Raw genomic sequence first — 21,964 nt, 5'->3', positions numbered from 1 at the left:
CAATACTTGATGCATTGAAAATTAAACAAAATTTATGCACCTCCTCTATTGTACATTGTTACTTCTGGGAAGCAAATCCTTCTTGGCCCTTGCAGGTGATTAACTTACACCCTGAAGCATGAGATTTTATTATCTTTAAATCACGATCTTGGCTCAGAGCTTCAAATTTTATGTTAACAGTCATAAAATGATCCATCCCATTTGCAAATTCACACTTCCTATTTGTATCAATTGCTCTCCACAGCATGATTTCTGTGAGTTTATCTCATTCTCCAAAAAGAAAACATTTCTTTGTTTCTAATTTACTCTCCTTTAATTGAAACCAGGTCTTGAGTTTCTTTTTTATTGATGATAGCATTAGATAACTTAATTAATTTGCTTAAATACCATCCTGTTCTATATGTTTTTTAAAGAAGTGTTTTTTACTGTGCTTTCTAAGCTTTGACACCCAATCCTTCTTAAGGTCGAGAGGAAATCTCACTGGTTGCAGCAGTAGTAAGCCCCTGTTTTCCCAGTGCAACTACAGTGAGGTGGGCAGAGACAGGAGAATCCCAGAAGCTCACAGGCCTGGAGAGCCCAGCCCAGCCAGCAGCAAACAAGACAGCCTGTCACCAACATGGTGGGTGGGGACCCACACTGAGATTGTCCCCTATCACATGCATCACTGTGGCATGCACCCCCTTACACAAACATGCACACATGCACACTGCAGGCACACATGCACACCACACACACACACACACACACACACACACACACACACACACACACACACACACATTGACCTGCCCATTGTGTTGCCTAGTTTTATGCCAACTTGACACAAGCTAGAATCATTGGAGCAGAGGGAGCCTTAGTTGAGAAAATGCCTCTATAGGACAGGGCTCTAGGCAAACATGTAGGGTGTGTTCTTAATTAGTGATTAATGTGGATGAGCCCAGTCCATTATCCCTGGGCTGGTGGTCCTGGACTCTATGAGAAAGTAGGCTGAGCAAGCCATGTGGAGCAAGCCAGTGGGCAGAACTCTTGCCTGGCCTCCTTGTCAGCTCCCACCTCCAGGACTCTGGGTATGTTAGTTGCTTTTGGTCATGGTGTTTTATCACAGCAACAGTACCCCTAACACCACTTTTACATAAAAGGATGTGTTGAACATACGATGGGTGGCTTCAAACAATGAAGTGACTACTTCTACTTATCAGCACAAGGTTCCCAAATACTTTCTCCTGAGCTGGCATCTGAACCACCTTCTCAGACTGCTACTGTCATAGGAGATATTTAGGAATTTCTCTGCAGGAATTCTCTTTGGAGTCTGGGGGACACTATTTTACACATCCTCACACAGCTCTTTTGTCTTTTGGTGGTGAATTCAATTTTTGGAACTAGCTAAAAGTGAGTTGAAGCCAAAGCTGTGGGTTCTATCTTGGTGATGTTGAGAGAAAAGAATGAGGTGTGAAAATAATGTAACAAGATTGGTTTTCTAGAGAGCTTCATAAACGTTTCCTTACTGCAGTTCTACACAGGAGTTTCAAAAAAAAAAAATCTCTGGAACCCTGAGAGCAATAAAAAAAATGAGTTTCTGGCCTCCCAAGGTGACTTTTTTGAATGCAACACTCATTTGGGGAATATAAATCCTGGTCTATGTGGTGAAATGAAAGCATTTCCATTGCTTTAAAGTTCCGTATTGCTTTCAACATAATGATTTAGACTCATGTCTAGGAATTTCTTAGTCTATGGAAAAACTATATTTCCTTAAGCTATACTTAATAGCCCAATTCAATATGACCTTCCATAGTGAGCAAGGCTGCCTAAGCTAGGGAGAGTCCACTCTCCTCAGGGTCTTCTTCACAGGATTCAAAAAAGCCTACTTCAGTTATGAAGCCTACGCAGACAGATGTATTTCTGTTTATGTTTATAACACTTTTATCTTTGTAATATGATGGAGCTACAGACCAAAAAATTATTAATATTAAAGAAAATTTAAATAATTAAATTAAAATTAATAAAAATTATTTTGTAACCTTTAGGTATCTTTATAAAAAGGTAACTTTGCAACCAAACTGAAACTACAACCAGATAACTTTTCAACGAAACACAGTTCTTTTCCTATTACTATGCATACTTAACAATAATATTAAAATGTAGTTATGAATTATTTGTATTTACTAAGAATTTCCCTTGCTCAAGCTAAACCAGGCCCTGACTTTTAAATTAAAAAATTTATTTTATTGTGGTAAGAGCACTTAACACAGCATTTACTCTTTTCACACATTTTCTATGTGGATAAGTTACTGCCCGTTGCAGGCATAGCTAATTCATCTTGCTAGCTGGAACTCTATGCCTGTGGGGTAGCAATCCCTCTTTCACCCCCAGGAACTAGCAACCATTTTTCTTACGTTTTAAGTCTATGACCATGACTATTTTAGGTTCTACTGTGGTGTCATCCAGAACTTGGTCCTTATGTCATGAACTTACTTCATTTAGCATAATGTCTTCAACTGTAACATTTTTTTTTTTTTTTTTTTTTTTTTTTTTGGTTTTTCGAGACAGGGTTTCTCTGTGTAGCTTTGCGCCTTTCCTGGAACTCACTTTGGAGACCAGGCTGGCCTCGAACTCACAGAGATCCGCCTGCCTCTGCCTCCCAAGTGCTGGGATTAAAGGCGTGAGCCACCACCGCCCGGCTTCAACTGTAACATTAAGTTACATAGATTTCCTTATTTTATTCTGAAAAGCTTATTTAAAAGGCCGTGTGATATTCTCTGCTTAATACTGGAGTGAGCTAAACCTTAGGATGTCCAAGTCACCGTCTGAGGACAAGCAGATAGGAAATGGTTAAGCTGGAACTGGAACTCAGGTTCCTTTGCCTTAGTGGCTGCTGACTTCTCTGCCCCCTTGCACCTGAATATTTTTCAGATTGACAATGATGTCCTCTATGAAGTCCTTTAAAATCGTTCCTTTAATGACTATAGAAAAACAGATGAAGGTACCTCAGAACCCACTCTAGCTGCTTAATCACAACCTTCACTTTTGCTTTTAAAAAGTTTCAAGGAAAAGAGATTGTCATATCTAACACTTTGAGACTTTGACAACCACCCCTGCCCTGGGGCATCTCCTTTAAAATGCTCCCTCACTTGTTCTACAGTCAAAGCAAATGCAATGTGGGTAGCACTCTGCCCAGTGTCCTGTGTGAAGTCAAACATCCTCAGGTCTATTTGCATGAGTATAATAAATGTAAATCCTCCTCTCTATTACTATTTTTTAACCTCAGGCCTTCCAGTATTTTTCCTTTTAAACGTCTTTTAAATAATCATGCTTATATTAGTAATTCTGGGCTTTCCCAGCACTGTTTGCATACAGAACTCAAGTTGAAGCCCCCAGCCATTCTGGCATACTTGGGCAGTAGTAATACCAGTAGAGGCTGGTATTCTGGTTCTTTTACTGCCCTACATGACTAAGTAAAACAGTACTCACTTGGAGTGCTGTGATGCTGGGTGGGGATTCCAGCATTGTGCAGGTCCCCCTTCCTTAGGCCTCTGGTTAGACTCTGACAGTGGTGGCATGGTGTTGAAAGGGGACAGTCTTCTAGATGCCAGCCTTGTTTGAGCCAAGCAGCTTGCCTCTTAGTAATAGATAAGAGCTGGCATAGAAGTTTTTTTTTTTTTTTTAGGAACAATAGAAGAGGTATAGGTACTAAGAGAAAAGCCTAGAAGCTCTGGAATAAGACTCCACTGTGAGTCCTCAAGGTAGGCAAGGCATCTGATTTCTGCTTGGGAGTAAGACCTAACCCTACAGAGTATGGTGGTTCTGATGTCAACAGGATTCTGAGAAAAGTGCCTACCTAACATGAGTGGTTTATGAGGTGCCACTCAGCAGCAAGAAGCCATTTCTACTTAGGCTATTATTGGGGGGAGGGGGGCGTTCCAAAGTTGTATAGGACTGTGACTTTGAAGTACAGAGGTGAGAATAATCACTTACTATCCTTGGGATATTTTCTTTTGGGTAGATTTCAATTTCACTCAAGCCTGGGGCAGGATGAAGGGGCATATGGATACATCCCATGTCATAGAAGTAACCTGAAGGCTAAGAAGTGCCATTGCCACCACTCAGGTCACTGATATTTCTATTTTTGATTATAGTCTGTTAGAAGCAGCTAATTTTAGAGAATAACTTCAAGTCTTCTGAGTATCAAAAAACATTCCACAGGGACCTGCCTATCTGTGTTTATCTTTCAGCACCTTCCAGTGAGCCTGACATGGAGCAGCATGCTGCAGGCCTGGGCTGGTACACAGTTTGGCCTGGAGTGGAAACAGTGTGCAGTAGCAGACTTAGTTATGGCCACACATGGGAGAAATCTATCAGCTCAGCATGCATGAGAAATGGATACACTAAATAGAAAATAACCAGGCTAAGTGTGGACTTCTAGAGATGAGAAATGAAGAGGCTGGCAAGGACCCAGGAAAGCAGACGTGAAGCTAACACAGTGATTCATGGATGGAGAGAGAGAGAGAGAGAGAGAGAGAGAGAGAGAGAAGATGCCATGTCGTGCTATAACTTCAGGACAATGCGGACTTGGAGGGTGCAGGACAGTGGTGTGTTTAGGGCCCTGAGTAACATGGCCCAGAGAAAAACAAGGATCAAACAGAAGCAATGCCATCTTGACAGGACTCGCTGTTTTCTTCTCAGGTGGAATGCTGGTAATTAAGTCTATTCCAAGGAACAAAGCATGTGGATTAAGGGAGCACTTTCGCATAAAGGGAGCTTTTAAATCTCAGTTTCCTTCCAATGCCCATTCAGCCACCTTCCTTTGCACTGAGAATAAATCTTAGCTCCTTTCCCTCTAATCACGCAAGTCTGGCCACACTAACCTCCTCTGAGCTGCTGTCTTCCATTCCCATTGAGCATTTTGTTTCTGTGAGGTCTAGTGGACCCTCAACTCCAAGGGCACGTTTTCCAAGAGGCCTCTGCAATCAGTCTAGCCAAGCTTTTGCAATGTGGCCTTGGAGTGGACTTCCATGACCAAAACGTGTTTTATAGAAAGAATCTAGATTGCTTGTTGTCTACTGCCTGTCATAAGGTCGGGAAAATTTGCCAACATATCCATGAATTAGTGAACAAAAATGAATGGAGCCTGACTGGCACATGGTGGGTTCTTGGAATTATAATTACCTGTTTGTTGCCTTAAATTTATAATATGGTACAAGACTATAACATGAAATGACAGATGTTTCCATTTGAGTGGTCCTTCTTTGCCTCATCATAATTAAACTGGAAAAGTACTAGATTTTTAGACATGGTGTGACATGCTCTGGGAGATAGGTTGTAGATTTTCTGTAGTTGTGGAGAAGGCTATGTACCAAATATTTGCTCACATGTGGCATTTCAGGGTCATCTCTCTGACCCATGGAGACCGATTGAGACTTTCCTTCAATTTGTACACACATCATAGAGAACCATACATAAATAGAAATTCAAAAGCTCTAGCAAAATTCCTAAAGAGAGGAAAACTGTCAGAGTAAGCGGTAAAAAATGTGCTTGGTTTCTTAAATGTAGAAATGGCAATTTGCAGCATTTATATAAATTGCCATGTTCTGAGGGTTGCAGCTTGGAGACTGAACAGGGAGTAAAGCTGCAGCTAATAGCAAATCTGGTGACGCATGCTTTGGAAGTGAAGGCTTAGTCAGTACTGTGGCACCATTGTGGCAAGAAGCTTGCCATTAGCCAGAGGGCTTTGCATGAGGCTGATATGTCTCGTGTTGATTTTCTCTCATGGAAATCACTCTGGCTGCATTCTCTTATATTTGGGGCATAGGAATTTGCTGACATTACTGTGGCTAATGGTGAGATGGAGCCTACATGTGATGGGGGCTTCCTTAAAATTTTCTGAGCGGTCTGATTTCTGCATGTACACTGAAATGTGAGTTTAGTTGAATATACAAGTAAGTTTAAAAGGAGTTAGACAAATTAGAAAGTGGGGATCTGGAATGGCACAGTAAGAAAGAGAATTTTTATTTTAAAACATACGCTGTAAGTTTCCTGCAACATCATTGCTTTGATGTGAAGCAGGTTGGAGAGGAGCAATACTGTGCTGGCATTTATGCATTTGTAGTTTGCCTTCTTTTCTCCTCCCTGCACTATCGTGCTCAGTATTTCCGTTGATAAACACCTAATGTATGTGACTTTTAGAGGGTTGCTAGAACAGAAGTGGATATTTGTGGATGAAAAAAGGAAAGCATTTTTTGTGGACAAATGCAATGAAGCCCAGAGCCTATGGCCACAATGGACAACATACTAGCAATCTGAATTTGACAAGCTGCTATGTCAAGTCCTAGATGCAGCCCTGTTGCTCTGTAGTCACCCCCTGAGGACTCTACCAAGGGAAATGTGTTTTTAGTAACATGAAACCAAACAGAGTCAACTTTCTAGTACATGTAATAAGCAAGAACTAACATAAGATATTCTAAAGCACAAAGTATTTTTCAGTACACTCACTTAAAAACAGAATGATGGGACTTGGTATCCTGGTCCCAATATAATGAGACTAGAAATTGAAGTGGGCAGTATCTCCTCAGGAGAGGTCCACATAGTAGAAGGAAGGTATGGGTTAGACTGGGGTCAGCTCTTGATTAAGACTGTGAATATAACACCAGTAGCACAGACACTGAAAAAAACAATCAATCAATGGGACCTCTTGAAACTGAGAAGCTTTTGTAGAGCAAAGGATATGGTCAACAAGGCAAAGTGACAGCCTACAGAATGGGAAAAGATCTTCACCAACCCCACATCTGACAGAGGACTGATATCCAGAATATATAAGGAACTCAAGAAATTAGACATCAAAACGACCAACAGTCCAATTAAGAAATGGGCTACAGAACTAAACAGAGAATTCTCAACAGAGGAAACTCAAATGGCTGAAAGACATTTAAGGAATTGCTCAACATCCCTAATCATCAAGGAAATGCAAATCAAAACAACTCTGAGATACCACCTTATGCCTGTCAGAATGGCTAAGATCAAAAATACTGAAGACAGCTTATGCTGGAGAGGATGTGGAACTAGGGGAACTCTCCTCCACTGCTGGTGGGAATGCAAGCTTGTACAGCCACTTTGGAAATCAATATGGTGCTTTCTTAGAAAATTGGGAATCAATCTCCCCCAAGATCCAGCTATACCACTCTTGGGCATATACCCAAGAAGTGCTCAATCATACCACAAGAGCACTTGCTCAGCTATGTTCATATCAGCATTGTTTGTAATAGCCAAAACCTGGAAACAACCTAGATGCTCTTCAACTGAAGAATGGATAAATAAATTGTGGCACATATACACAATGGAATACTACTCAGCAGAGAAAAACAATGACATCATGAGGTTTGCAAGCAAATGGATGGATCTAGAAAAAATCATCCTGAGTGAGGTAACCCAGACTCAGAAAGACAAATATGGTATGTACTCACTCATAGGAGGATACTAGATGTGGAACAAGGATGACTAGACTGCTACTCACATCACCAGGGAGGCTACCTAGAAAATAGGACCCCAAGAAAGACACGAGGATCGCCCAATGATGGAGAAATGGCTGAGATCTTCATGAACAACTTGGACATGAGTGGGAGCAATGAAGGGCGAGGGTCGAGGGAAAGAGAGTGGGAGATCCCAGCTGGATCAAGAACAGAGAGGGAGAACAAGGAATAGGAGACCATGGTAAATGAACACCCCATGAGAAAAGGAAGAAACAAAGTGCTAAAGAGGCCCACAGAAATCCACAAAGATACCCCCACAAAAGACTTCTGGCAATGGCTGAGAGACAGCCCGAACTGACCTACTCTGGTGATGGCATGGCCAAACACCCTAATAGTTGTGCCAGAAACCCCATCCAAGGACTGAGGAATCTGGATGCAGACATCCATGGCTCGGCCCCGAGTGGAGTGCTGGGAGTCTAATTAGCGAGAAAGAGGAGGGTTTATATGAGCGAGAATTGTTGAAACCAAGGTTGGATAAAGCACAGGGACAAATAGCCAAACAAATGGAAACACATGAACTATGAACCAAAGGCTGAGGGTCCCCCAACTAGATCAGGCCCTCTGAATAGATGAGACAGTTGATTGCCTTGATCTGTTTGTGAGGCAACTAGGCAGTGGTACCAGGTCCTAGGCTCATTGCATGAGTTGGATGTTTGAAACTGGGGACTTATGCAGGGACGCTTAGCTCAAACTGGGAGGAGGGGACTGGACCTGCCTGGACTGAGTATACCAGGTTGATCTCAGTCCTCGGGGGAGGCTTTGCCCTGGAGGAGGTGGGAATGGGGGGTTGGGGGGGAAGAGGAGGGGGGCAGGAAGGGGGAGAACAAGGGAATCTGTGGCTGATATGTAGAACTGAATGGTATTGTAAAATAAAATAAAATTAAATAAAAAAAAAAAGACTGTGCTGTGTTTAACTGCAAAACCAACAATCCACAGGTAGATGGTGTCTACCAAAGGCCAGCTACAGCTCTGGTCTTCCAAGGGTGAACATAGCTCCACAACACAGAGGTTTGTTTAGGATGTTCTAACAAAGAAAATGGTATGGAAATGATACCATGATTATTTATGCTTTTAAGTGACTATTAGAGTCTGCATGGAGATGGCCACAGTCTGTCACAGTGTCACACAATCACATGTTACCTTGGATACAAGGCTGGCTCTGTATGCTGCTAGTTGCTTCAGGTACTCCTTCTTTGCAGCCTCGGTTTTCTTCTTATAGACCTGTGACAGCAGCAGAAAGTCTTAAATTAGACCAGGCATTTGCTTTTGTTTTGAGGGACAGACAATACAGAATGGTAATTGTACACACATACAGATAATTTTATAATAATATATAGCTCCCAAAGAGTGTGTTTTCTTCCTGAAACAGGTTTGAAAGAAGGAGAATAGACTGTAAGAAAAGAATCAACAATTGTAAAGTTTTGCATTTTTCAGAATGTGTATGAAAAGATCTGTGAGCACAGAAATAAATGGCAGCATTGATGAAGGCTTCCTGAGGAGCCTCGCCCAGGAATAAGACACTCATATTTATACAGCCAGCAGTAATTCAACAACATAGTAATATTCTAACTTTTGTGCTCCATGCCAAACACAAAGCCGAAATGGGATTCAGGGATGATGTTTCCTACTTAGTATGAAAATCAACAGACAGGTATTGGCAGCTGTGGGATCATCACAATTTTAAGAGCCTCTAAGTTATATTTCCAAGGATTTGGGAGTCAAGAGTGGCAGGCAAGGGTACAGTGGGGCTGGAATGGGATGGTGAGTGGCTAAGGACACAACCTGTCATACCACATGACATGTGCATCATGTACTTTCCAACAGGAACATGGATGACATAGATGACAGCCATGCGGACCTCATAAAAGTCATCTGCAATGAACAGATACTCAGAGGCTTGAAAACCAAAGTAAAAGCAGTGGAAACTGAGACCTGAGAAGTGACCAGCCAGAGGTTACTGTGCTTTACTTAAACAGAGGATACACTGGAATATAAAAGAGTTCATCTTCTTCCCTGAGGCTGAGTTTTAAAGGTTCCGAAGTTCTGCAGTCTTTAAAAATCAGCCTAAATGAACAAAATCCTCTTCAACATTTATTGTGGAAATGGAAATGTGTCCCCCCCCTGCTGTGACTGTTAGCCAGACTCTGGTTAATATTGAAAAGTGGTGTAGAATCTGTTGGGGCAGTTAAATAAGAATATGCCTAAGGCCAAGGAGCCTGCAGTAGAGGGCAACATTTGCTTTCTAGAGACAGGGGTTTGCTGTGCCGGACTCTGAAATTTGACATGTGAGAAGTATTATTTACTCATGAATATTGTAACTCCAGCAGAACATTTTGCCCAGGTAAACAAATAACTACACTTGCAGCCGGATTGTAACAAGACCTACAAAATAAATGTGATTTTTCCCCTTAAAAAGAAGGAGGGGAAGCCGGGCGGTGGTGGCGCACGCCTTTAATCCCAGCACTCGGGAGGCAGAGGCAGGTGGATCTTTGTGAGTTCGAGGCCAGCCTGGGCTACCAAGTGAGTTCCAGGAAAGGCGCAAAGCTACACAGAGAAACCCTGTCTCGAAAAACCAAAAAAAAAAAAAAAAAAAAAAGAAGGAGGGGAAGCCTGCAGCTTTGACTTTCCCATCTACAATTTTACATAGAAAAACTAATTAAAGCAAAGATGCATTAATTAGTGCAATATTATCATTTGGTCATCCCACTGTCTTTACTAAATAAGAAACCAAAGAAGAGCAGAAATCCTATTTAGGAGTTTTCTATTGTTTGTAATAAAATAGTTAATGTGTCTTTTGATGGACGCACAGGAGTGTTATAGATTTACAGGACTATTGCAGAATTCAAATCCAGAATCTTCTGCCGAAATTCACATGTGACTACAAATGCCTGCTAGAGTAAAGCATTTGAACATTATGACCCTACTTGATCCAGCCACATTTAGAAACAGAGTACTTCTGATCTTTATTGATTGATTCCTTTTCTTTTCTGCTAGAGATTCCTCCTACTAGTTTTTCCTTAAGCCCGTTTCTCCATGACATAATTTGTAAATAATGGCTTTAAGCACACTCTTTACTCTTATTACCTTAAAGTGGTTCTGAGGGGGCTGGAGTGATAGCTCCGTGGTAAGAGTGTTTGCATACTAGCATGAGGGCTTGCTTTTGAACCTCCAGACTCTGTGAATCTCTCAGCATGTCTGTGCATGCCTGTGACCTCAGCATCATGGGGCAGAGACAGGGAGATCCTGACAGCAGAGTTTGCTGGCCAACAGGCCTCACAGAAATGGCAAGCTTCCTATTCAGAAAGAGACCTTGTCTCAAGGCAATAAGGCAGACAGCAATAAAGGAAGAGGTACAGAGTCCTTTTCTGATTTTTACATGCATGCATAGGGGCATATGTGCCTACACACTCAAGTACAGGCACGAAACACACACACACACACACACACACACACACACACACACAAAATGGTTTTGAGAGCTATTTCCTCCCATACATACAGACATCTTAGAAACTTTGAGGAAAACATTTAGTAGACAAATCTTTGAAACTTCCAAGTGTCCTAAATAATTATATCATTATTTAAATTAATATGCTATACTCTGTGTCCCATTAGCTAATTAGCATTCATTTAGCTTTTAGAGAGAATTATAACATATGTTGGTCTCTAGCCCTGCCCAAAGTATTGTTTCCTAAGTAGCAAAGATAAGGTGGCATGATTCTAGCATTTCCTGTCTTTGTTTCATTTGGTTTCTATTGGAACCACAACAGTGTAAGCATCCAGCTAAAATCACACAAAGTGTTAACATTCCTGCAATGTGTTGATTAACAACTCGGACAGAGAGGTGTGTAACTCCCCCATTTTAGGCTGAACATACGGCGTGGTTCTACCCAGGATCGATGCTGTTATGGGATACCTGACTAGCATTCAGAGATCCCTGTTTCACAAATGGCTCCCCAGTGGCTATTGATGATGGGCTATGTTGGGATCACTGTGTAAGTGCCCAAACACCACTTTAGGGACATGTAAGCTCATCACTTCACATTATGTGGATTGATGGGTCCACATGCTCCCAAATAGCTGCAGATGTTCAGAGGGAGAATTCAAAGGGGGGTCATTTCAGGAAGTGTATTTCTATAATTGTGTTTAAGGGAGGGTAGCCCAGATCAGAGCGAAAATCTGAGGTTGTCTACCCAGTAATAATTAGACCCTCCACCTTTGAGAACTGCTTAATGGTTCCAATACTACACACTGTGTGTGCCTCTCTGATGCTGCTCTCTAAAACTGGACTAGGGTGCTGTTTGAATCCTATATTAATGGAAATGTCCAAAGACCTCAAACCCGAGAGAATGATATTCATATATAAGAATTCCACATGTAAAGGAAGTAGGGGAAATTCTTACTTTAGAACAGAAATTTCAAGATAACTGGTAAAAAGTTCCTAAAAGATGTTTCAAAACTTCCAAGTTATGGATGGAGAAAGCCCTTCATTTGCAGAAACCAAAGGGGTTGTGGGATTGCATTCAGCAGTGAGCAATCACCTCAGTGATCAAATGCACAGGCCTGACCTGTGAGGATGGATCTGATTTATGTCAAAGTCAAGTTTGGGAAAGACACAGTTTCTCTCAGGAAAGACAAATATTTTAAAGGTATGTGATTCATACAGTAAATATTAGTGTTCTGCTGAGCTACAAAATGGCTTCCAAATGGGCCACAGCTGTTTGAAATAAAGTCCAAAGTTGGCCAGAAGTAGATTTAAAAATCATAATACATCATTTATCATTTCCCCAACTCATCCAAACACTTTTGAATTCATCCTGCCTTAACGTAGTTATATGCTGTGGTTTGTTATTCCAAGAAAGCCACCATTTCCTATCTAAGGCTTGCATCTTGTTGGTTAAACTAAAACATATATAACAGCTAACCCAAAACACACATAGATAGACATCAGATAGCAGTTCTGGAGAACCCAGATCCTGTTCACATGATTCTGTGACTCACCAAGTGCTCTAAATACCACTGAGTATGTGTGTTTTTATAGGCTGATAATCCCTAATTAAAATCAGCAGTCCAATGTCAGTGAATATGACACTCTTAAACAGAAAAAATTTTTTATGCAATCTGTCAGTTCACTCTTGCATTCTTCTTCCACAAACAATCCTCCCAGCTAATGGAGAAAAGCAAAATCTTATAAATACCAGCTAATTCCCTCTTCCTTCCTTCTTTCTGGCTCGGGCTCATAATCGCTAGTTAGTTTTCTTCAACAGTTGTTACAGTCATAGAAGAAAAGGTACAAAGTCCTTCTCACTTTGAATTCTACTCAAACCCCATTTAAAACTGACAAGGTGTTTTCCTTTTTGGATAAGTACAAATGTCTTTTTTTTCCACTACCATTTTTATTTATAGAAAATGCTTAGCAATGAATTATGTATGAATAAGAATAACTTTATCACAATCTCAGAGGCACAGTTCAGAAACTTCTTGTGCATACCCCCTTTCAGGGATGCCATTGTTAAGGTCAGTCGGAGAAAATGCATCAGTCCTTGGCCCTTAAATGTGGTTACGTATCCATCTTGTCTAAATTGCTTAAATTTTCTTAAGGATGCCTAACTGGAAAGACTTAAGGTAGTGTTCAGAGGATCGAAAAAAATTACAGGATATGACAAAAATCTTGCTATTGATTCCTTCTGAAGATGGTGTGATACAACTGAAGGGTCTCGGCCATGTTGATGCCACCTGTTCCTGGCTGGTACGTATCAGAAACAGGCAGTTTGGCTTTAGAGATGGCGATAAAACATATCTGCTGATGTATCCAATGAAGACGACTAGCTGAGTATCATGTTGTTTAGTTACTCCTAATCAATAGCCTGGCTCCTGTGTGCCTAATGTATTGTGAAACATGAAGGGCACAGAAACAAAACAGCATTTGAATTTATGCGTTGGTTACTTATGTCTTGTTGTTGTTGTGATCAGGCACTTTATTTTATATATCATCTTTAGTTCCTCCAACAAGAATGTTGCCTCGGTATTATTTTACAGAACAGGAAACACAGACACACAGACACACAGACAGACAGACACACACACACACACAAAAAAAACCAAAAAAACAAAAACAAGAACAAAAAACAAACAAACAAAAAAAAAAAACCCAGTGAAATATGGCAGAATCAGGAGTGACAAAGTAATCTGGTGGCAGGCATCTGTGTTTGCTCACTGTCTCTCCCTAGCTGTGAAAATATCCTCAGATACCTCTTGAAATTAGAAATTAGAGAGTCTCATGGCAGAAGCCCAGCATACAGGATAGCATCTGATACGTAATAGGTGCTCAGGAAACACAGCCAGACATCAAAAGATAGGACAGGATTCTGAGAAATGTGTCGGCAGGTGATACTGTTACAGTGTTGACATAACAGAGTGCACTTACATAAAATAAGAAAGCTGCAATGGCACAAGACCACTGTTGTCCATGTAGCCCATATTGACAGTAGTATTATGCAGCCTGTGACAGTATTTGTTGAATAAAAGTTCCTGCAATGGGGTTTCACGTTTTAGGAGTCAGCATAAGCATGGATGGTAAGGATAAATTTTTAAAGTGCATCTTCTAAAGTAAAACATACCTCACTGGGAACAGAGAAGTTATAGACAGATATGTGACCTATCCCAAACATATGTGCAAGTGATAAGTTGTAACAGACTTGAATGGAATGAATATCATATTGGAGTTATCTCCTCATCAAAGCTATGGAAACTTTCAAATGAATTATTAGCTCCCACTGTGTATAGTGTATAAATATTCACACACCTGTATTACTCATGTTTATGCCCACAGTACTGTGAAACATTCTCATTAATGTATCAGCATGTATTTGTACATATAAATACTTGGCTTTAGAAGTAAAATAAGCTTAACATTTCAAGTTGTAATCTAATTGCTCACTTGCAAATTTCTATGAATATAATTTTTTCTTACATGCTATGGTTTTTATTTTTTGCTAATTAAAAAATTTTCTTCATATATTATTTGAATATTATGTTTTTCAAGAATAATTATTTTTTATTTTTATTATTGTTTCTTTCTGAGATTATCATATGAGTACAATGTATTTTCATCATATCTCCCCCTCCATATCCCCTCCAACTCTTCCTGTGTCCTTCCTGACATCTCCCTGTCAAATTCATGTCCTCTTCTTCTATGAATGTGTGTGTGTGTGTGTGTGTGTGTTAAGTCCCACCCTGTGTACTTGGGTATAGAGCCTAGGTTTCTGAATGAATAATTGCTTTATTTATGGTTTATGCTTCATCTTTTAGAAAGTAGGAAACACAGCATGCTTATAAGTAAATGGCTAAGATAAACTTACATATATGCCAGTGCTGTAGTGTGGCAGGGTTTTCATTAACCTTAAGTATGGCTGGCATAAAATCCAGACTTTGTCCTAAGATAAGGGGCAAAAACCACAGCAGCATTTATATAGTGGGTGTCTGAGCACCAATGAGGAGTAAATGATTTGATTCCGAGGGCTCCGAGAATTTGTCAGCTGCTTCCTAAGTATAATTCTGGCTCTTCATATCCCTGCTGCTTCTAATTTAGCAGGACAGGCTCATAATTGAAGCAAATTAACTATTTACACTTGCCCCTCTACCAGGGAAGAAGACACAGCAGCAGGAAGAAGAAGGAGGAAATTACATTCCCCCACTTGTGTCAGATCTGCCCTTATATAAACACATTAACAGTAATTTCATGAGGCGTCAAACATAGGAATAAATACTGAGAGATAAAATAATGAGGTGCTGCTATTGAGCTGAACTGCTGGGGCTAATATCCTTGGATATGAATTATGCATCCCGAAAGAAGGCATATGCTACAATATTCAAACGCCTTCCCTGCAAGTGATATCTGCTCATTAGGCTGTGCATCTTGAGGTAAATCCACTCTCTTCTTCCACGACAGGAGTAGCATTTACAAAAATACACTCTCCAGGCACCGTGGGCTGCGGTTTCCCCTGAATACCACGAACCCAAGCAGGCTTTCCACTCCTTTTTTAGCACAACAGCATGTTTATTTAGCTCTTGGCTGCAGCTTTAAAGCCATTTAACGTAACATAAACAAGAACATTTTGTTTGTAATTTGCTAAATGTCTTACAGCCCGACTGTGTCTCCAATTAGGAACTTAAGGTTCATTTAGTAATTTACATCTGGTTCTGATTTAAGGTGGCTTTCCTTGACTAAAAGGAACTCAAGAACCCTTTCCAACTCTCTGGGCCAACCTGTTCTGTTCAAAGCTGACCAGCCCTTTTATTTTATAGACTTTGAATTGTCTTACATTGTTATCCTAAGCTCAGGTCTTATACCAGGGTGATCAGCATCAGAGCATTACAAAATCACAGAGCAATGAGAAATTTGGATGAAGCCTTATCAAAAAGATGTTGAGGGTTGCTGAAATTCCAGGGAGCCAGGATTCAAGAGGATGGTATTGTTTACTTATTTTTTCTTCCTCTGCAGGTTCCAGTCAGGGAAAGATAAGTAGCAAAACCCGGCATCACAGCAATACTTGTGTTTTATCCCCTTTCTCCATCTGGTGCCTTTTAAACAACTTGGTATGCTTCTGAAATGGGTTCTCCATTGTCTTGCAAGTCATTAGCATTTAAAACCCCCAGTTGGAATCCCAAGCACAATTTTCTCTGCATTCCAGATTCAGTATTGTTTTCTCAAGTATTCAAAGGGAGCCATCTCCGAGTGTGTTCAGTGTCTTTGGAGGGAAAGATTCCTGAAGGAGGTCCTGTGTTGCTTGAGAATTGTTGTTATCACTTCTATTAGCTTTCTTTTGATTTTTCCTCCTTGAAAGAGTATTGGTGGAACCAAAGTACCTACAGTTTCTTGCTCAGCATGGATTCTAAAAACTAAAGACCCATCCGACCTCCGTGCTGACTTTCTACTCCTGCATGGACTCCACACTGAGCAGGCATGCAATGGAAACACAGTTCTCTATTAGGCATGTTCCTACTGGTCGGCAGAAAATTATTCAATAATAATCTCACTAATGATGTTTTCCCATAAATATTGTAATTTTCTGAGTCCCTAATAAGTCATTGATAACTGTCCATTTCCCCCAGTTTGTGTTTATATTTGTAGCCGCTCACAGTTTTGGGCTATTATGGCAACAGGGTTTTCAAGCAAGTAAAGCCCATGAAATCCCCACCTCCTACCCAAACTGCCTACACAATGCAAAACCATCCTGTGGGCTTGTCTAAACTAATTTAGGAGTGTTCCTTTGAAAACCCAGAGCAACAGTATTAAATGAGAGTTAAGTACAGTTACTTTAAGTTTGAAGCAGATACTATAGTGTGTCAGCGCAATGAGTCAACATAAAGGGAATGGATGGGTGGTAATGCAGCAGACGTAACACCTTGGGATAACTTTGACATTTTTTGGATCTCCAGAGTGCCTTTTAGGCAGGCATGTTTGCCTCGCTGGCATCTCCTGCAAACAGTCTGCCATGGTGCAGCAGAGCAGAGGTCGGACCAAAGGATGCCAAATGCTCTGAATGTAGGCATGAGCGTGGGTCCTATGTGTGTTGTATGTAGTGTTGTAATCCAGCCATTTGAGAACAATGCAGTCTGTGTCTTTATTAAGCAAGAGCATCTCTAGATGGAAAGAATCAGCACTTCTGAATTCCTGCTACATCAACAGGGAACATCACACACGGCCTCAAACCATCTCAGGGTGACCTAAATTGCTCACAACACCTAATTTAGGTAATTCTCAAACAAGTACTCAAATTTCAAAATACTTGTACCTTTCAAGAAACCTAAGATAGAAATATTTTCTTAGACAATCTTGGCATAAATCTGTTTTAGTCAGTAGATTTTGATTCTAGGATATGAATCATGTTGTCCAACTACTATATAAGTCTGTTCTTTATTTACTAAATACAGTTTCCTTCCAACACTCCTCCATAAACCTCAGTTACCTCTATAAGCAAGAACCCAGGGGGAGACTCATTTTGAGTTACTTATTAAGTGAGAAGTAAAATGCAAAAGAGAAGGAAAAAATCTTGATGTTATACGTGTTTGATTAAGAAGTCTTGACTATTACATTGTAACTGTAATCACATCTATTCTGAAACTTAGAGTAGGGGATGGGAGTAATGTCCCCTTTTAAGATGACAGTTGATAATAGCAATTCTAATCCTCTCACTCTCATATGCATATCTACAGCTATATAATCTCTCATATGCATATATATAAAATCTCTAATATGCATATATGTAATCTCTCTGCACACCACACACACACACACACACACACACACACACACACACACAATTAATCTTATACAGCTAGGCAAAAAGAATGTTCAAAGAAATTTTAATAATCCTCTCTTGTTATATTAAAAAAACAAATCATCACTGTAATAGAATCAATGGATGTAACTTATATCTTTATACTTGCTGTCTTAGGAATTATCTGGTTTTGACTGCATGAACATTTTTTTTTTATCCACAAGAAATAAGAGTGCAGACAGTTATTTTTATATTGGAAATTCAAAGGATAGCTCCTGGGATGTGAAAAGTCTTTCTAACTCTGTCTTGAAAACTCTGAGCTTGAACCTATGGAAGTCTTAGGACAACTGGGACCATAAAGACAGGTAGGAAAGGAGACTAAATGTTAGTCTGAGAAAGGGCAGAAGGCAAGGCAGAACAAAGGGGAACCATGTATTCCTTCTGATGAGTGAGAGCTGCTGTGCACAGTCCCTGGGGAGAAGGCACTTTCTGGAACTTCCTCCAGGAAATTTAATCTCAGAGTGGTAGAGGACAAGGGTAGATGCTCAGGATTTCCAAGAGTACATGGAGGATTAGCAGAACAGCAGAATAGGTAGGCATGGATGTGACATTGACCAGAGAAGAGGGACAGGGCTGGGCTCTCTCATCCTTGTGTGCTTTGACCATCAGTGAGCAATCCCTGCTGACTGGAGGGAAGATACCTATACAGCTGCATGCTCACCTGGAAACCTCATCTAAGATCTGGGAGTATGGAAGAAAATTGAACTGAGTTAGGGACCATCTAGAAACTGGCTCCCAAATCCTGAAATGATCATGTGAGGTTTCAATTAGAATTAAACAATACAATGTTACTTGCTCTATTTACAGTCACAAGACCACATCCATTAAGTGCACAGGGTTCTCACAGTGTGTTCACCACCATTAATGGCAGCTCTTAGCACCTCTCACTCTATAGGGAAGGTTTTGTTGGCATTACCTCTGCCTGAAATCTTGAAGACATAAGAAAATGTGTAGAAATTTCAGGTTGTGACAGCTGTGAAGCCTCCATGGGACTGGACTGGGCCTTCCGCATAAGTAACACAGTTGTGTAGTTTGGTCTGCTTAAGAGGCCCCCTGGCAGTAGGATCAGGATCTATCCCCAGTGCATGACCTGGCTTTTTGGAGCCCATTACCTATGGTGGGACACCTTGCACAGCCTTGATGCAGGGGGAGGGGCTTGGACCTGCCTCTACTGCATGTACCAGGCTCTGCTGACTCCCCAGGGGAGACCTTGCCTTGGAGGAGGAGGGAATTGTGGGTGGGTTGTTGGGGGGCAGGCTGGTGGGGAGGAGCAGGAGGAGGGAAGAGGGGAATCTGTGGTTGGTATGTAAAATGATTGGAAATTTCGAGTCGTGAAGGATAACTGACTTAGCAGTAGTTGGCAGGTGGGGATGGGAGGGAAGTTCTGTTTCTTGGCATCTGCTTTTATCACTGCAGCCATCACTGCTGTGATGTTTGTCAGGAAGAGAAAGGTTCAATGGCAAGTTCTCCTCAGAGCAGCCATGTCCCAGCTACATAAGCCAGAGGGATCAACAGCAGAGTGGAGACCCATTTGTCTTGCTTATTTGCCAAATCTATTTTATCTGGACAGTGCTTGGCAAATATATGCTCAAAAATATTTGTTAAATAAGTGAGAGAACTTAATTTTCCTGGCTCTATTTCATAGATTTTGGACAATTCATTATAGACCCGTGAGTACTGAGTAGAACAAAGGAGATAATTCAAATGTCTTTTAATAGTGTAAATCCTACTTATAGTATATATATAGACATAAACTAAGATTCCTATAGAGCCAGTACAGTTTTCTTTTTTAAAGTTCCAATCCACGCTCCACTGTGTGTGTATGTGTGTGTGTGGGGGGGAGGGAGGGACAGAGGGAGAGAGAGAGAGAGGGAGGGAGGGAGAGGGAGGGAGAGAGGGAGGGAGGGAGGGGAGAGAGAATGAATTTGTACGAGTATGGTCCTGTGCATGCCAAGGCGCATGTGTGGTAGTCAAAGGACAATTTCATGTGCTGGCCATTTCCTTCCAAGTTGTTTGTGGCAGGGTCTCTTTGTTGTTATCTGCTGTGAATGCCAGCCTAGCTGATCCCTGAGCTTCCAGGGATTTCCCGATTTCTGCTTCCATCTTACTGTAGAAATGCTATCATTTCTGGCTTTATATGAGTCCTGTTCTTTACGAGTTTTGAACTCAGGCCTTTACACCCGAGTAGCAAGTACTTCAAATATACTTCCCTGGGCATGGTGAAGAGCCACAAACATTTCTTTCAAGAATCAAATGTGACCCTAAAACATGATTAGTGCAGTAATTTTCATTTCACAATAGCTGTGTTTATGTTGTCATGTTGATAATTTATTCATTATCATGCTTATTTAATGTTTGTGGCAATAATTCTCCATTTCGACAATGGCCATCTAGCCTCTAGTTTAGACAGAAGATTGGTATTGCTTCTTCATGTGGGTAAGCTCCATCTACTTTCTGAAACTTTACACCTCATCTGCCTCAAGATCTCCTAGGTGACTCATGGCACTGCTGGTATGTCTCACATGTCCTTCCCTAAGCATGGCCCTCAGTCACACCATGGACATCCATAAGTAAAGACAGGGAAATCAGCCATATGGTCCCACTTAACACAGCCTGGAAACATGGGCAAAATATATGTGGGAGGGGGGGTTGAATAACATATCCGGGTAGTCTTTAGGGAAGGATGGAGGCTTTTAAACTTGAGGTCCATTTTGCAAAGAGCAAAAAGAGTTTGATGACAATAGGGTGAATCTGAGTGCTGAAGAGAGGCATGGACAATTTTCAAAGGGGGACTTTTAGTCTCTATGCTCACACTGCAACATTAAGATATAATCCTGGCTGGGGTAAGTGGAAGTCTTTCCAAAAGTAGCTATTCTGTATAAACTCTGAAACAAGGAAACTAACATTCTACTTATGAAAGAGTCTGAAGGGAGTATAAGTTGAAGGGCCCTCTGTTAAAGTCTGGTTTAGGTGGGACACCTTCTAAGTCATGCTTATGGATGGCATCTGACCATTTTCCCTGGTGCTCACCAAAGTTCTTTTTGAAGCCCCTATATTCTGCTTGCAATCAAGCTGATTCCATCCATTTCATCCCTTCTTACCTGTTTCTGCTCTTCTCCAAGGCCATCCCACATGGAAGCTACAATCTTAGAGACTTCACCAAAAGTAGCATTTGGATTTTGGCCCTTGATGGCAGCCTGAGTGTCACGGAAGAACAAAGCATAGGCAGACACAGGCTTCTGGGGTTCATTAGGGTCCTTCTTCTTCTTTTTTTTGGGAGTTTTTGGTTTTTTTCCCATATCAGAGGCAGGCCGCTTCTCTCCACCATTGATCTGAAATAAAAATCAACAGAGATTATGGAGGAACTGAGAAAATTGTTGGCTGAATCATATTTCTATTCTTCCTTGATACAGACACAGAATGCCACCTAGACACCCCCCCCCACCACCACCACAGATATTTCTACAAGAATGGAGGGAATTGCTGGTGTCATTTTACACATAAATCTTCATATTTTGTTCGGGGTAGAAATCAATGGTAGAATGCTTGTCCAGTGTGCTCAAGTACTTAGATTTGATCCCTAGCACCACATCACAACAAAAAAACTGCAAACAAAAAGACAATGTATGCATTTCATTTAGTCTCCACACTCATCCTTTTCTCAGTTTAATTGACCCGGCTCTAACATCTTTGAAGCCTTTGGTAATTTTCACTGGGTATGCCATGCCTAGCTTGAGCGTCCATGGTTTTTACCTAACTTTGCTTTCAATCTTCTGTAGAAGTGCTGGGGTTACAAACATGTGATAATACGTCTACCTTTACATGAGTTCTGGGGATTTGAACTCAGGTTCTCACATGTGTCAGCAAGCACTCTACTACTGTTAAATGCTACTCCTTCTCTCCCTTCACCATTTCTCTTTCACTGTAGCTGTGACAGTAGCAACCTTCTCTTGTAGAGATCTTATTGGGCTTACCTTCTTCCGTGGAGTTCTGACTTAGCTTCCTAATTATGACTTTAAACATTGGGTCAGCATCTCTAACAAAGTTTAATTGTTCTTGATTTTAACTTAGGATGATGGATGTGGTTGGGGGTGGGAATCC

The 21,964-nt window shown here is 41.0% G+C and overlaps 1 protein-coding gene across 4 annotated transcripts in view; it reads right to left on the bottom strand.

The window, feature by feature from the left end:
* Tox (thymocyte selection associated high mobility group box) overlaps nt 1-21,964 on the bottom strand; it is a 310,327-nt gene that overhangs the window by 14,329 nt on the left and 274,034 nt on the right. For all 4 annotated transcript variants that reach the window (XM_042270875.2, XM_076563936.1, XM_076563935.1 and 1 more), the window contains 2 exons: nt 20,965-21,195; nt 8,661-8,741 (listed from right to left, as the gene is read on the bottom strand). In XM_042270875.2, coding sequence (XP_042126809.1) covers nt 8,661-8,741; nt 20,965-21,195 — 312 coding nt within the window. The remainder of the gene's footprint in view (nt 1-8,660; nt 8,742-20,964; nt 21,196-21,964) is intronic.

Source organism: Peromyscus maniculatus, chromosome 2 (genome assembly GCF_049852395.1).
Source record: "Peromyscus maniculatus bairdii isolate BWxNUB_F1_BW_parent chromosome 2, HU_Pman_BW_mat_3.1, whole genome shotgun sequence".
Lineage (NCBI taxonomy): Eukaryota > Metazoa > Chordata > Mammalia > Rodentia > Cricetidae > Peromyscus > Peromyscus maniculatus.
This window is presented reverse-complemented; position numbering and strand designations above follow the sequence as displayed.